Source organism: Zootoca vivipara, chromosome 8, assembly GCF_963506605.1.
Source record: "Zootoca vivipara chromosome 8, rZooViv1.1, whole genome shotgun sequence".
Classification (NCBI taxonomy): domain Eukaryota; kingdom Metazoa; phylum Chordata; class Lepidosauria; order Squamata; family Lacertidae; genus Zootoca; species Zootoca vivipara.
The window spans coordinates 60,153,758-60,166,940 of record NC_083283.1 but is presented as its reverse complement, the minus strand read 5'-3'; the positions used below and the strand labels follow the sequence as shown (position 1 = coordinate 60,166,940).

The following is a 13,183-nucleotide window of genomic DNA, read 5'->3' as shown; positions in this document are numbered from 1 at the left end:
ATCTTAGGGACTCCATGTCAGATTTGTGCAGGGTTATCCCCTTAGCCTTCTCTTCTCCTGAAGACTGTCGTCAATGAACTGATGAACTCTACAGATTAATTTAGGCATTCAAGCTCAGTTCTCTTTAAGACAGTCTTTGTGTTAATTTCTTTTTTTAAGTTTAATCTCTTAGATAAGTAGACTAAGGTTGTTTTTTCAATGTATTACCGCATGAAAGATGCATCCTTTGTGGCTTCTTCTCACACCACTCCAGGAACGTACAGTTTATGTAAAAGAACCATGTCACTGACCCACACACATGGCCTCCTTCATGAATACACCAGACTGGTATGGGAAGACGGAAGAGGCAAGCAACTCCCACACCAATATGGTAATTTGCATTACTTTGTCCCCTCTGCCCCTGGGAAGAGGAATGAAGTGAGAAAATACCATTTCAAATACTATAGAAATGAATAAAACAAAGAGAAAGAGAAAGAAATCAACAATCATATTCATGTAGAGCTAGGTTGCCACCCCCCAGTTCCATCTGGAAAACAGCAAAAGTGTGAAATAATCGTTTCTTACTATGATTTCTTATTGCACTCTAAAGCTTCATGGACAGCCTACAAAGCTTTGATAGGTAAGAGGCAATGGGGTGCTGCATTTGTCTTCTAGAAATTCACTGTGCGTAGTATTTTCAATAAATTCATTCATTCAGGCACACTATATCCTCAGTCACCCTCTAAAGCAGGCCTCAGTTATCAACATCAATGAAAAGACCTCTGTAATAGAGTTTGGGATCTTCTGAGGTAGCTCTCACCAGGAGTTCAGCATATACCGGTAGTATTGTACACAATTCTCTGTTTTGGCTGTGCAGTATGCTGGTAAGTACAGGCATGCCTTGCTTTATTGTGCGTCGCAGATACTGTGATTTTTACAAATTGAAGGACTGGAGGAACTGCTGCTGCTGGGTTGGAGATGAGGCTGCGGGGGCCTGTCCCCACCGCACAGCGGCTCCTGAGGTTCCTTAAGAGGATGTGGGTGCAAATGTTTTTTGTTTTTAAAAAGATGATGCCATTGGCACACTTAATGGACTACAGTAAAGTGCAAACATACCGTAACTTTTATATGCACTGAGAAACAAAAAAGGAATGTGTGACTCACTCCATTGTGATATTTGATTTATGGTGGTCTGGATCCAAACCCACAATATCTCTGAGGTATGCCTGTACCAAGGAGGGCAGATTTAGCACAACAGGGAAAACGCACAGGATCGCTTTGGGGAAAAGCACAAGGGGCATCAAACAGATAGGACAATGTATCGTCCAAAACTGGTTTGAAGCAGTTACTTTTTACAGCTTTTGAAAACAAAGTGTGACAATAAACAATTTCAACTGAAGTAAAAGATACCATTTTGGAATCAATGACTTGAAGAATTCAGCGTAAAAGAAATAAAGGAACAGTAAAGCAAATCTGAAAGCTAGGTTTTTTTTAAAAAGAAAAGAAAACACAAACCTAGAATCTGAGAGAGAAGCGAATTCAAGATAGCTGGTAAGTGTTTTGAATGAATTAAGATGGCAGGGAAACAGAAAATGCTTCCCTTCACTGAGAGGCCTGCATGTCTCTATGCGTAGCAGCACGGCTGCATAGATGTTCCTGCAGGGAGCTCAAATATCTGACTATGGAAAGCAAAAAGCTGTGGCATATTTCCAATTGTGCAACCTCATTTGATATTGTAATGCATGTCATTCAGAACAGCCCTTCATGGCTTTTGCCTGAAGCGTGGGCAGCCCTCCAGACAGACTCAAGAAATATTTTTTTCCAATGTGACACATGCTCTGAAGAGGCCTCTTACAGCGGTAACACATGACCCAGTAATGGGGTGCTGACCCTCCAGAGCAAGCATTATCTGACAATAGATTTAATCCTCTGCTAAGCACAGCAATTCAAAACAAAAACCAGACACACACCCCCATCCTCCCAGCTGTATCCAGATACATTCTACTCCTACAAGCTCTACTTGGCTTGTACAAAAGCACCTTCGTAATTGCCTGCAGAACTCCGATCAGGAGTAATTAATTTTACTTCAAAATATAAACATCTTGGGGGAAATTACACTGTATAACACATGGAATAATCTGCTGACAATGAAAGACAAAGGAAAAATCAGACCAAATTGAAAGCCTAATGAATAATTTATTTACACCCCAAACAAAAACGCTTAACTTACAGTATTTAAGAAGAAAACCTTATGTGCTTCCTTGATGCTCTCACTCTAAATGCCTCAAAATATAAATGTATGAAATTGCACAGATTTCACCCTAACTTTAGAGGTCAGAGTAAAATTTATTTTCAATAAAATATAAATTGACCCAAGAGTAAAGAGTCAGGAATGCTGTTCCCAAACGTTTAAAATTAAGCATGATCTATAAGTTTTTATTGTCTTGCCGTTTTATTGGTTTAGATATAATTTTATGTTCATGTGCATTTTGGGAGATGCTTAAGGGGGCATTATTCAGCACAGAGGATGTGTGATACATATAAAGGTAAACTCAAGTGAGTAAAATGAATACACATAAAACCCAAGTTCTGACCATTTTTTCTATTTGCTTTCTTATACTTCATTTATACTTCCTAACTTCAGAAGCAAGGAAGGATCTTAAACCTGAAAAATGATACTTTCTACAGGAAGAAGGGATCCCACCAAGCTACCGCTAGAGAGAGTTAACCCTGCAACAAAAGACTGAGCAACCATTTCCTGCCCAATATGTCAAATTCCATGTTGCGCTGCATACTTGGAACAATCAGTGTGGTGTAGTGGTTAAGAGCAGTAGACTCGTAATCTGGTGAACTGGGTTCCCGTCTCTGCTCCTCCACATGCAGCTGCTGGGTGACCTTGGGCCAGTCACACTTCTTTGAAGTCTCTCAGCCCCACTCACCTCACAGAGTGTTTGTTGTGGGGGATGAAGGGAAATGAGAATGTTAGCCGCTTTGAGACTCCTTTGGGCAGTGATAAAGCGGGATATCAAATCCAAATCCAAAATCAAAGATGGTGGAACTGTACGCATCAGGAATGCTGGTCATGGACTTCAAAATGAGGAGACGGAGCAGAAAGGAAAAGCTCTTAAATGCAATAAAGCAATAGGAAAGAAATCTGAGCCTGCCTGTCATGTGGAAGATTCAGTACATGCAATTTAAGATATTGAGAAGAGTGAATCCCTAGATTACTGTTTGCAGTTAAATTAGGTAAAACAGCAGCATTTCTCACATCAATAGCTGCCATTCCTCACATGTGCACATATTTCCATATACTTAGCAACACTTCTTTCAAGAGGATATCGATGGTCTTTCTCACAACTATAACTTGAGTCACACACATGGTAGCTGAACTTAAACACGATCGGTGTTCGTGTAATGTGAATATGGACTTTCCCAAAGGCTAGTGTTCTAAGCAAAATCTGCTCTTATTCCCTTATGGGGTACACAAGAGCCTTATTGGGTTCTCCATCGGTCGGAGAATATATAACAGAGGCCAACCAGAGAAGTTTGAGAAGCAAAGCCTTTATTTGCTGTTGCAACAGGGTCCTTCCCCTCACGCAGGAGAACAAGGAAGGAACCCAGAACAAAAGAGAACCTCCACTTTTATCAGTTTCCCCATCACCAAGAAACGCCCCCAATACATCATTCCTACATCACAGCTATGTAATCAATACCTCACAAAAAAGGAGGTCTCAAGGTAGAAATCTGAGCACTTTTGACACCTCTCCTAGTCCTCCTATCACCCCTCCCAGGTGTGAATTCCTAAACACAAAGAGAAATTAACATTTTTATAAGAGTTGATCACTGTCTTTTGTTCAGAGGAGTCTTCCATTGTGAATGAGATACCACTGACAGCGAATTATGGCTCCCAAGTTGCTAGTCATGTGGAAATGTGCGCATATGCTGATCCTTAAGCCTTCCTTAAGGCAGGGTTGAGTCCAAGCGGGAGGGGTGCGGGTCTCTGGAGTGGAGCAGAGGCGAAGAAGGTGGTGTTGCGAGGGATTCTGGGTAACTGCAGCTGTCAGGTTCGGTCACCCCTCTCTGTTCATTAGTAATGGTGCCCTGCAACCCCCCCAATATTATTTTATAACAGAGCAGCTGGCCCCACATCACCAGTAAGCAATGTAGCTGAGAAGGGATTTGACACCAACTCTCTGTCCACTACATCACACTGCCGCCACTGTTGCCATTTATTTCTAGCATTATTAAAAACCCTGGAGCTACAACTCTAGAACACTGTTAAGACAGACACATAAAAGTGTGCTTATTCCCTTATGGGGCACAGATTAGACCAGTGTTTCCCAAACTTGGGTCTCCTGGTGGTTTTGGACTACAACTCCCATCATCCCTTGCTAGCAAGACCAGTGGTCAAGGATGATGGGAATTGTAGTCTGAAAATAGCTGGGGACCCAAGTTTGGGAAACACTAGATTAGACTAAAACACCAACCACTGGTCCTGTCCATTGAGAAAAGGCAGCAGAGTCTTACTATCAAAACAAGCAGAACTCAGATTAAGTTCAGTCTAACCAAAAGTGACAGCTGGCAGTACAGTTATAATAACCCTGAAGAGAACACCAGTGAGGAGATTTCCTTTTGGAGACTAGACGTTCATGTGGACTACAGAGCGGGGTGAAAGTTTGCTATGACTGGTTTCCTCACTTGCTATTAGTATTTTCATCTGAAAGCAGAGCTGGTTGGCTGTGGTCTTCAAAGAGCGAATACTCAAATAAGAGGAGCCAATGTTAGCAATAATGAGAAACATCACAGTCAGGTGCCTCTGTCTCAGACCAGCAACCAGACAACTTTTGTCCCCAGCCTAGTGTTAAGGTTTTCAACCACAAACTTGGGACTCAGTTGGATGCTGGGCAGGCAGAGTAAGGGTCCTTCCACTCAACAAGCTACAACATTAAGGTTCAGGTGCTTCCTTATATTAGGGTTCTAGGACAAAGAGCCAAGCTTGAAAATAAGCATCGCATGTCAAGCAAACGTCCACAAGCTCCTCTTACTGAGACTAGTCAGGAAAGCAAATTCCTTATGGGGAAATGGAGAGGCTATGCATGTGTCCTCCAGTAAATGGGGCACCAAAGACTATTTTAAGTTTGCCCCACAAAGCACCAGGACCTGACAAGCTTATAGAAGTCACTGTCAGGATAAGAGAATGGAAGGCAGCCAGAAACCATAAAAGTCAACAAAATTATTCATTTAGAGTCTAGACTTCTCATTCCTGCACCTGTTCTTTTTGAATCAAGGTTACCTTGGGACTCTTCCCGCAATAAGAGATACAAGTACATATGTTGGAGAGTACAAGCAGGAGAACAGAACCATAAAGATCTGCAGATGCTGCAGAGTACATTATCATCCCTACTCAGCTGCAAAATGTGAGTCTTCCTTGCACACAGAAAAGAACAGCTGCTTTGCACTCTGTCAAGGCAGCCCATCACCGCTCATATGTCCCAAGCTGTTGCACTCTTCCAGTTGTTTCTCTGCATCAGCCCAGTCAGCAAGGGGAGATAATAAGCAGGGTGAAGAGAGAAGCCCACATTCCAAGTGGCTAGGAATCGAACCACTCTCTCTAACCATCACTCTGAGCATCTTTGGCCTTTATTGATTGGCATGCTTGTCAGGAATTGTTTTGTCCAGGCAGTAGGGAACTTCAGGAAGAAGGGCCTTGTGTGGCCTTCAAGCTCTCTCCATGCAGCCCTCAGAATTCTCCTTAGTCCCTATCTCTCATCACACATCTACAGGTAGAGTCTCTGACAAAAGGAAAAGTCACATCTGTTGTGTCATCCACATTCAATTCTGGCCCCACCCACAATAGGCATATGGCCCCCAGACGGTTGGCCAAGAGGGAATGTGGCCATCAGGATAAAAAGAGTTCTCATATTAGTCAACGTAAGCATGCATCTCTGTTTGGTGGTGAGGTAACTGTGGGGGGTGGAAGTGATTCACAGGCTGCCTAGTGGTGGGTGAAAGGTCATGTGGACCCTATGTCGTATTATCCCATGCCCATAGTGCAACAATGAAGATTTACTTTTAAGGTTTCCAATGTCCTCATCATGGTTAGGAGATGATGAGCATGAGAGAGGCTCACAGTCTGTCTCCTTCCATCTCCTGCATTAAAGTTAACCCAGACACTAACCAGGACTGCCCTTGTAGCCCGGGGCTGAAGTTTTTTTTTGAAAGGGGACCTGGCCCATCTTTTTCTCTGTTATCTTGGGCTCCTGATATGACGTTACATATTAATAGTTAATCTACTAGAACTCACCAAAACCTAGTTTTAAGGGGTGGGGTGGGCGGGACAATTAGAGAACTGGTTGATTGCTTTTAAAAGGAGGGAAGACAGAAACGCTGCAGCTTTTCGCTCACTACAAAGTGACACAAATGTTCCTTCAATTAGTTTGAGCAGAAGTCTGAGCATTCACAACTGGAGGGGTACATATGGATATATACCTTTAGGTGACAGAAAAGGACAGACTTTGTTGTCCTGCCACTTTTTCTCATGAAGTAACACAATGGGTGCTGCCCTAAGCTGAAGGAGGGTGGGCTAGAATTTTAGTAAGTTCTAACACTGTAATATTGATTTGTAAATTAACATAATATGAATCCACACAATCTTCCTTTCTGGTCCAGGCCAGCCTGGATATCAATTCATTCTGTCCCCTCCTCCCACTTCTTCCTCTGGCTTCTGTCATGCAGTTTTCTTTGCTTCAGTAAGTCTCCCCATCTTTATCCAGTAAGTCTCTCCCTTCTGTTATGTTAAATATGCTTCTTAAAACCCTTTCCTGGACCACCATAGTACTATATTCACTGCTGCTTAGTGCAGCAATCTTCTGAAAGTGGCTTGGAGGTGTGCATTCAGCCTGCATATTACCCACAAAAAGAAAAAGAAAAGATCAGAAACCAAAAACCTGTGATAACATCCCTTAGAGGCTTGCTATAAAACCCACATTTCTAAATGTTTATTATTCCTGAATTTCCTAGATACAGTAATTAAAAACTAAAGTAAATGAGACTTCTGTTAGAATTCTACCGGTATACATTTAAAAGCTTTCATTTCAAAACTGGAATAGTCTATCTATGGTTGTTCCCATTTAATAAAAAGTGAAGACTTGTGTGAAATCTTTTATCCCTGGCTTTAGGTCATAAACTTGAGATTGAAAGTTTGAAATGTGGGTAGTATTATTGCTTAAGCCTTTGAGTATTTTTTATATCCCACTAGCTCATCTTAAAAATAAATGAAACGCTCCCCAAATAATTAAGTTTTAATATCCTTTCAGGAAACAAAATACCTTGAATGAAAACTGGTGCATAGAAAAATGGATAATATTTAACTGGAAGTTTTCAAAGCAGCACAGACGGTTCTTTGGGTATCAGCACCATATCATGGCATGTTTGCACATAACCAAGAACCGCACAAGCACACTCAGAAGCTGTTTGTAATCATTAGTGTGGTGGCCACCCAGAAATCCAACCATGACTTTTACATACTACCTTTTCTCTGAATGGAAAAATTCAGTGGGATTACAAGACAAAATGCTATTCGCCTCACATTACATGACAGCATTTTTACTATCGCCAATTTGAGAAAAATGTTGGTATAAGATCTTTTTGGGAGGGGAAGGAGGATAGTGGAGGGCAGTGTAGTTGTAAGTCACTTTGGCCTTGGGCAAGATAAAGCAAGTAACAAATTTAATAAATAATAAAATAATACTAATACGTACAGTACTGGAGTCACTTTGACCTTATTTTGCCAGTCATCATTGTCTCCATGTCAAAATGCCTTGCTGGCATACGTGGGCTTATATCTAACTGACACTAGCCCCATGACAAAATAAAATAAAATAAATTATTCACTAGCTGTTAGCCAGAGGATTGCAGTACTGCAGAGCACAGCTTTAGTATTGCCACAAAAGGTATGACTATATACAGTCATACCTTGTGTTGCGTTAGGTTCATGTTGAGTCTTTTCCGCTTGTGAACGCGGCAAACCCGGAAGTGTATACTTCTGGGTTTCGCCGCGTGCGTGCGCACATAAATGTTCTGCGTGCTTCGCCCATGCGCAGAAACACTCTATCATGCTCTGTGCCTGCGCAGAAGCGCCACTCTAGTTGTGGACTTTTGGGGGTGCCGATGGCACCCCGTAATGGATCGTGTCCGCAACTAGAGGTACCACTGTAGGGCCAAACTTCAACATCAAATGACAGATCACAACACTGGACCTCATAAGGCTAATGAGAAGTTAACAAATGGGAGCTTGTTTTCTCACAAATTATATAGAGGAGAATGGTACAGATATGTCCAGCTCTGTAAGGTTAGATGTTGAGCACAGTAGACACATAAACAAGAACCTACAAAGAAAAACCAACACATATCCTCTGTGTGAAACCCTTAGAAACTATGGTTTGAAGTGGTCTGCAAACTACAGTTTCTATTAACTTCGATTTTGGCAAAACGCCTGAATTAACAAAGCATGGCTGCAGCTGTTATTCCACTTCTAGGTGCCACTAAATCTACAGAAAGGAGAACTAAACAGGCCAAAAACAAAAAAACAGCTAGCCAACTCTAAACCATGGCTTGTACAAACCATGGCTTGTCAATGTCCAATGTATTTCATAAGATTAATGTAGAGAGCACAAGGAAATTAGTGTGGGTAATATCTATGTCCGTTATCTAAGTATTTTGTTGTTTACTCAAGTGATGTTCATGTGTTTGCAAGAGCAGTTTTTTGTGGTTTTTCGTTTTAAGGAAAAATGCCTTGTTTTATGAGCTACTTTGCTGAAGGATACAAAATACAGCCTCGTGAATAAAAGCCAAGGATGCTTACATTCTATACTTCAATTTTACAGCAGTCTATTTCATGTCTAAAGCAGCATTAGAAAGAAAGCTATTTCCTGTGAGAATGAGATTCTCTCTTTCAAAGAGACCTCTGAAAAACTGATTATCAAGATCTCAAACCCAAGGCCTAGGCTTATTAAAACCGTTGCTGAAATACCAGATAGTAACATTCAAAATTACAGCACATGTTCCCTTGGGCTTGCTGATGTGTTATCCTGTTTCCCAGAGTGAGAAAGACTCCCACTGAATGCTACAAAGGGTTTCCTGACATCACACGAAAATATCCCCTTCTGATTTTAGTGTTCCCACATGGTGGAACAGAAACAAAACGAACAAAGGAACATTGTAGAAACAGGACACTGGTCATTCTATACCCTGTGAATATCCAGAGGCAACAAAGCAAATAACTAGTAAAGAAAATATGTAGCTAAATTAACTCATCTGTTTATTAAACTTCATCCTTCTAAATCACTATGACATGGGTTTTGTTGAGACATAATGCCAAACCATGGTTTGATGTTTCAAAAGGAGAAATGAATCTCACCTACACCAAAAAAACTGATGAGTTTATACAATTATTTATACAATGGCCCCAACATGTTTTGGCCCAAAATGCCTTCGTCAAGGGCCTATTTTCTTGTTTTTAATTAATCAATCTCAAGTTTCTGTTGTCAAAAGAAACTGGCAAAATACGCACTGACCACCTTGTATAAAGAACATCCCTTTATGTGCTCTACATGAAGCTACCCTTGAAGATAGTGAACAACAGCATTGGCGTAGAATGTGGCCACCAGGCTACTGAGTGGCATTGTGAACTGGAATGGCATCAATTCTTGAGGAACTGGACCAGCTGCTGATTTGCTACTGGGCCCAATTAAAATTTGGACATTAGTTTATAAAGTGCTATATGGTTTGGGACACGCATAATCAAAGGAGTACCTCTCTCAATATTTGCCGCCTCGGACCCTTAAGATCTGTGAGAGTGGTCTTCCTCATGGTCCTTTCTGACTGCAATATGCACTGACCCAAGCCTTCTCTGCTGTGGCACCCCGATTATACAATTCCTTCCCACTAGAAATATGACAGCACCCCCTCATTGCTAGCCTTTCGCCACAAAGTGAACATGTTCTTGTTTCATCAAGCATTGGGAAGTGGGAAGCAAATGATTTTAATACAGTGGTGCCTCGCTAGACGAATTTAATTCGTTCCATGGGTCTTTTCTTATAACGAAAAAATTCGTCTAGCGAGTCCCATAGGAATGCATTGAATTTTTTTCGCATTGTTTTTTGCCCATAGGAATGCATTAATTGAATTTCAATGCATTCCTATGGGAAACCGCGATTCGCTAGACGAATTTTCATTCGTCTAGCGAGGCAACCTCCGCTCGAAAAATCCTTTCGTTAAGCGGAAATTTCGTTAAGCAGGGCATTCGTTAAGCGAGGCACCACTGTATATGTATTTACAGTCCTGAGATTCTGTGCACAGGATTTCAGCCAGTGTCTGTCAAAGGCTCCTCTGTTCTGTCAGGGGGTAAAAAGACTGTGTGTTATGTTGCTGTATCACATTCCTCTGGACATACAGCAACACATACTCTACCCTCACTAATCAAATTTCCCCCACAATACTATTCCTTTAAAAAAATCTCTCTGGTTCATTAGGGTTCGGACTGATAGTGCAATTCTATTTGGATAGGTCTAAAGTAATTCTATAGGGTGGTGCCGTGGTCTAAACCACTGAGCCTCTTGGGCTTGCCAATCAGAAGGTTAGCGGTTCAAATCCCCAAGACGGGGTGAGCTCCTGTTGCCCGGTCCCAGCTCCTGCCAACCTAGCAGTACAAAAGCATGCCAAAAAAGTGCAAGTAGATAAATAGGTACTGCTCTGGCAGGAAGGTAAATGGCGTTTCCATGCGCTGCTCTGGTTTCAGTGTTCCGTTGCACCAAAGCGGCTTAGTCATGCTGGCCACATGACCCGGAAAAACTGTCTGAAGACAAACACCAGCTCCCTCGGCCTGTAAAGTGAGTTGAGCGCTGCAACCCCAAAGTTGTCCGCAACTGGACTTAACTGTCAGGGGTCCTTTACCTTTAAAGTAATTGTAACTCGGCAATCTATGTATGTCTTTTTAGATGTAAACACCACTGAGTTCAATAGAACATACAGTCGTACCTCGGGTTACGAACCGCTCGGGTTGCGACCCCGGAAGTGTTTTCGTCGCGTGTGTGTGTTCCGCGCATGCGCAGAAACGGCGCACATGGTTTGCGCAAAGCGCGAAAATTGCGGTTTGCGCATGCGCAAATATGGCGCTCGGTTTGCGACCTTTTTGGGTTACGAACTGCGACCCAGAACGGATCGTGTTTGTAACCCGAGGTACTACTGTGTATTCATCTTAAGTGAGTACAGGATTGTAGCTGAAATGATGCAAATTAAGAAAACCTTCCTACATTTTGTCAGTTTGTAACACTTCAGGGCCAGACACATTGTGTTTCACTGGTTCAGTTTGTATTCTCAGAGTGCAGTTCTTGATGTAGATATACTCCCTTGTGTGTGAGCTGTTCTGAGAATGTAAACTGGGTTAACCCGCTTTTCATCAAGTCTACTTGGAAGAAACCAGACACTATAAAATCTCAGTCATGCTCTGTAACCTGGCACTCCCTCGAAGCTTCCCAACATACAGTTGTTGTGCATCACGCTTTCAAGGCCTTTTAGCTCCCTGTAGACTACAGAGTAAAAACACACACAATGGAATAAGAAACCTTCCTTAAAGAAACTGTTTGATGGAAGATCAACGAAGCAAAGCCATACAGAAAGCTAAAGCTGTTGTGTACTTGTCCAGGAAAATTGATATGGTTTGCTGCTAAAACGTGACTATCTTTCAGATTGCTATTTATTACTAAGCTAGAAAACTGAGGGAGTTTCTTTATCAGATGTGAGATGCTATAAATTGACCATGCAGTAGATCTTCTGTAGATAAACAGCTCACATCCTTGTATCTTTATTAACAAACACCCAAGTTCTCAATGAGTAAGTGCTGAAATATGACGCATCAGAAATGATGCAACGTACAAGCACAAGGAAAACTACACAAGCAGCCAGCTGCTGTTGTAAGATCTCTAGATATGTTGGAAGTAACTGCTGTGGTTGTCAAACGAAAGCTAAATAAGAAGGTACACAGTGACATTGCTCCTCTTTTCGTTTAGTGAAAATATTTGTGGCGGGAAATGCATAAGAATATTCAGCATGAGGCTCAACTAATTTGAAAAGTAGGATAATTTTTTAAATATTGCCTATGCAATACGCAAGCATGAGCAAATATAGACGGGCATTTTAGTTATGCAAGTTATTTAAGTCATGCAACTGAATGACCACTGCAGCAAGAAGACAGTCATCTGTATCACTTCTCCAAGCAACACAATTTTACCACTCTGCTGCTTCCATGAGTTTCCAAACGGGTGCACTTGTAGTAAACTTCTCTTCATTATGAAACCGGTACATCAATTCTCCACTAGTCTTTCGATCATAGTGAGAGACTGCAACGCTAGACTAAGTAGACTTGATCTTGCTCAGGAAGAAACAGGCTTCCATAAGAGGTTGCCAGATACATGGAAAGCAAGTTCCTTCCCCCTCAATGAACTGACTGCTTGCACAGTTGTATGATGTGACACATAACAGGGAAACAGAAGGGGAAAGCAGGCTCCAAGAAACTTCTACTGTGACTCCTAAACATAGCACACAGAGCTGGAGCAAAGCCGATCCGCCAAGAGACTTACCATTCACGCCTTTGAGACTCCCATTGATGCCATCCCCATGCTGCCTCTTCTGCGCATTCTTGAATTCCTTTAGGGATAAGTAAAGGACTTTTCGTACCACCCTCTCCTCCGACCATGGAATTCCATCACTGTCATCCTAATAGGAAAAGAGAAAAAAAGAAATGAGACATTTTACTTAATATTTCAAAACATGCACATATATGTTATTCTGGCTGCCAAATGAGTTTTCAGCTTTTTCAAAAAAACAAACTTTGGGGGTTGTTGTGAAGACAAAATACCACTATAAGGTTTATAGGATAATGGATGGGATTAAGAAACATTCTTTTGAAGAAATAAGCAAATAAAATGAAGCACACAAAAACGTAAGACTTGTGTTTTCTTGGCTTTAATTTTTAATAGAAGGGAGCAATAAATAAGTCATATTCAAAAATGTGCTGGAGGTGCAAAAAGGAGAATGGAACATTTTACCATATCTGGCAGACATTTAGTTAAGCACAAAAATACTGGAAGATGATTATTAAAATAATAACAGAAATATTGAAATATGAAGTTCCCTTAAATCCCGT

The 13,183-nt window shown here is 41.5% G+C and overlaps 1 protein-coding gene across 2 annotated transcripts in view; it reads right to left on the bottom strand.

Moving 5' to 3' along the window:
* Positions 1–13,183, bottom strand: part of JARID2 (jumonji and AT-rich interaction domain containing 2) — a 174,278-nt gene that overhangs the window by 77,277 nt on the left and 83,818 nt on the right. For both annotated transcript variants that reach the window (XM_035124713.2, XM_035124712.2), the window contains exon 2: positions 12,618–12,753. In XM_035124713.2, coding sequence (XP_034980604.2) covers positions 12,618–12,753 — 136 coding nt within the window. The remainder of the gene's footprint in view (positions 1–12,617; positions 12,754–13,183) is intronic.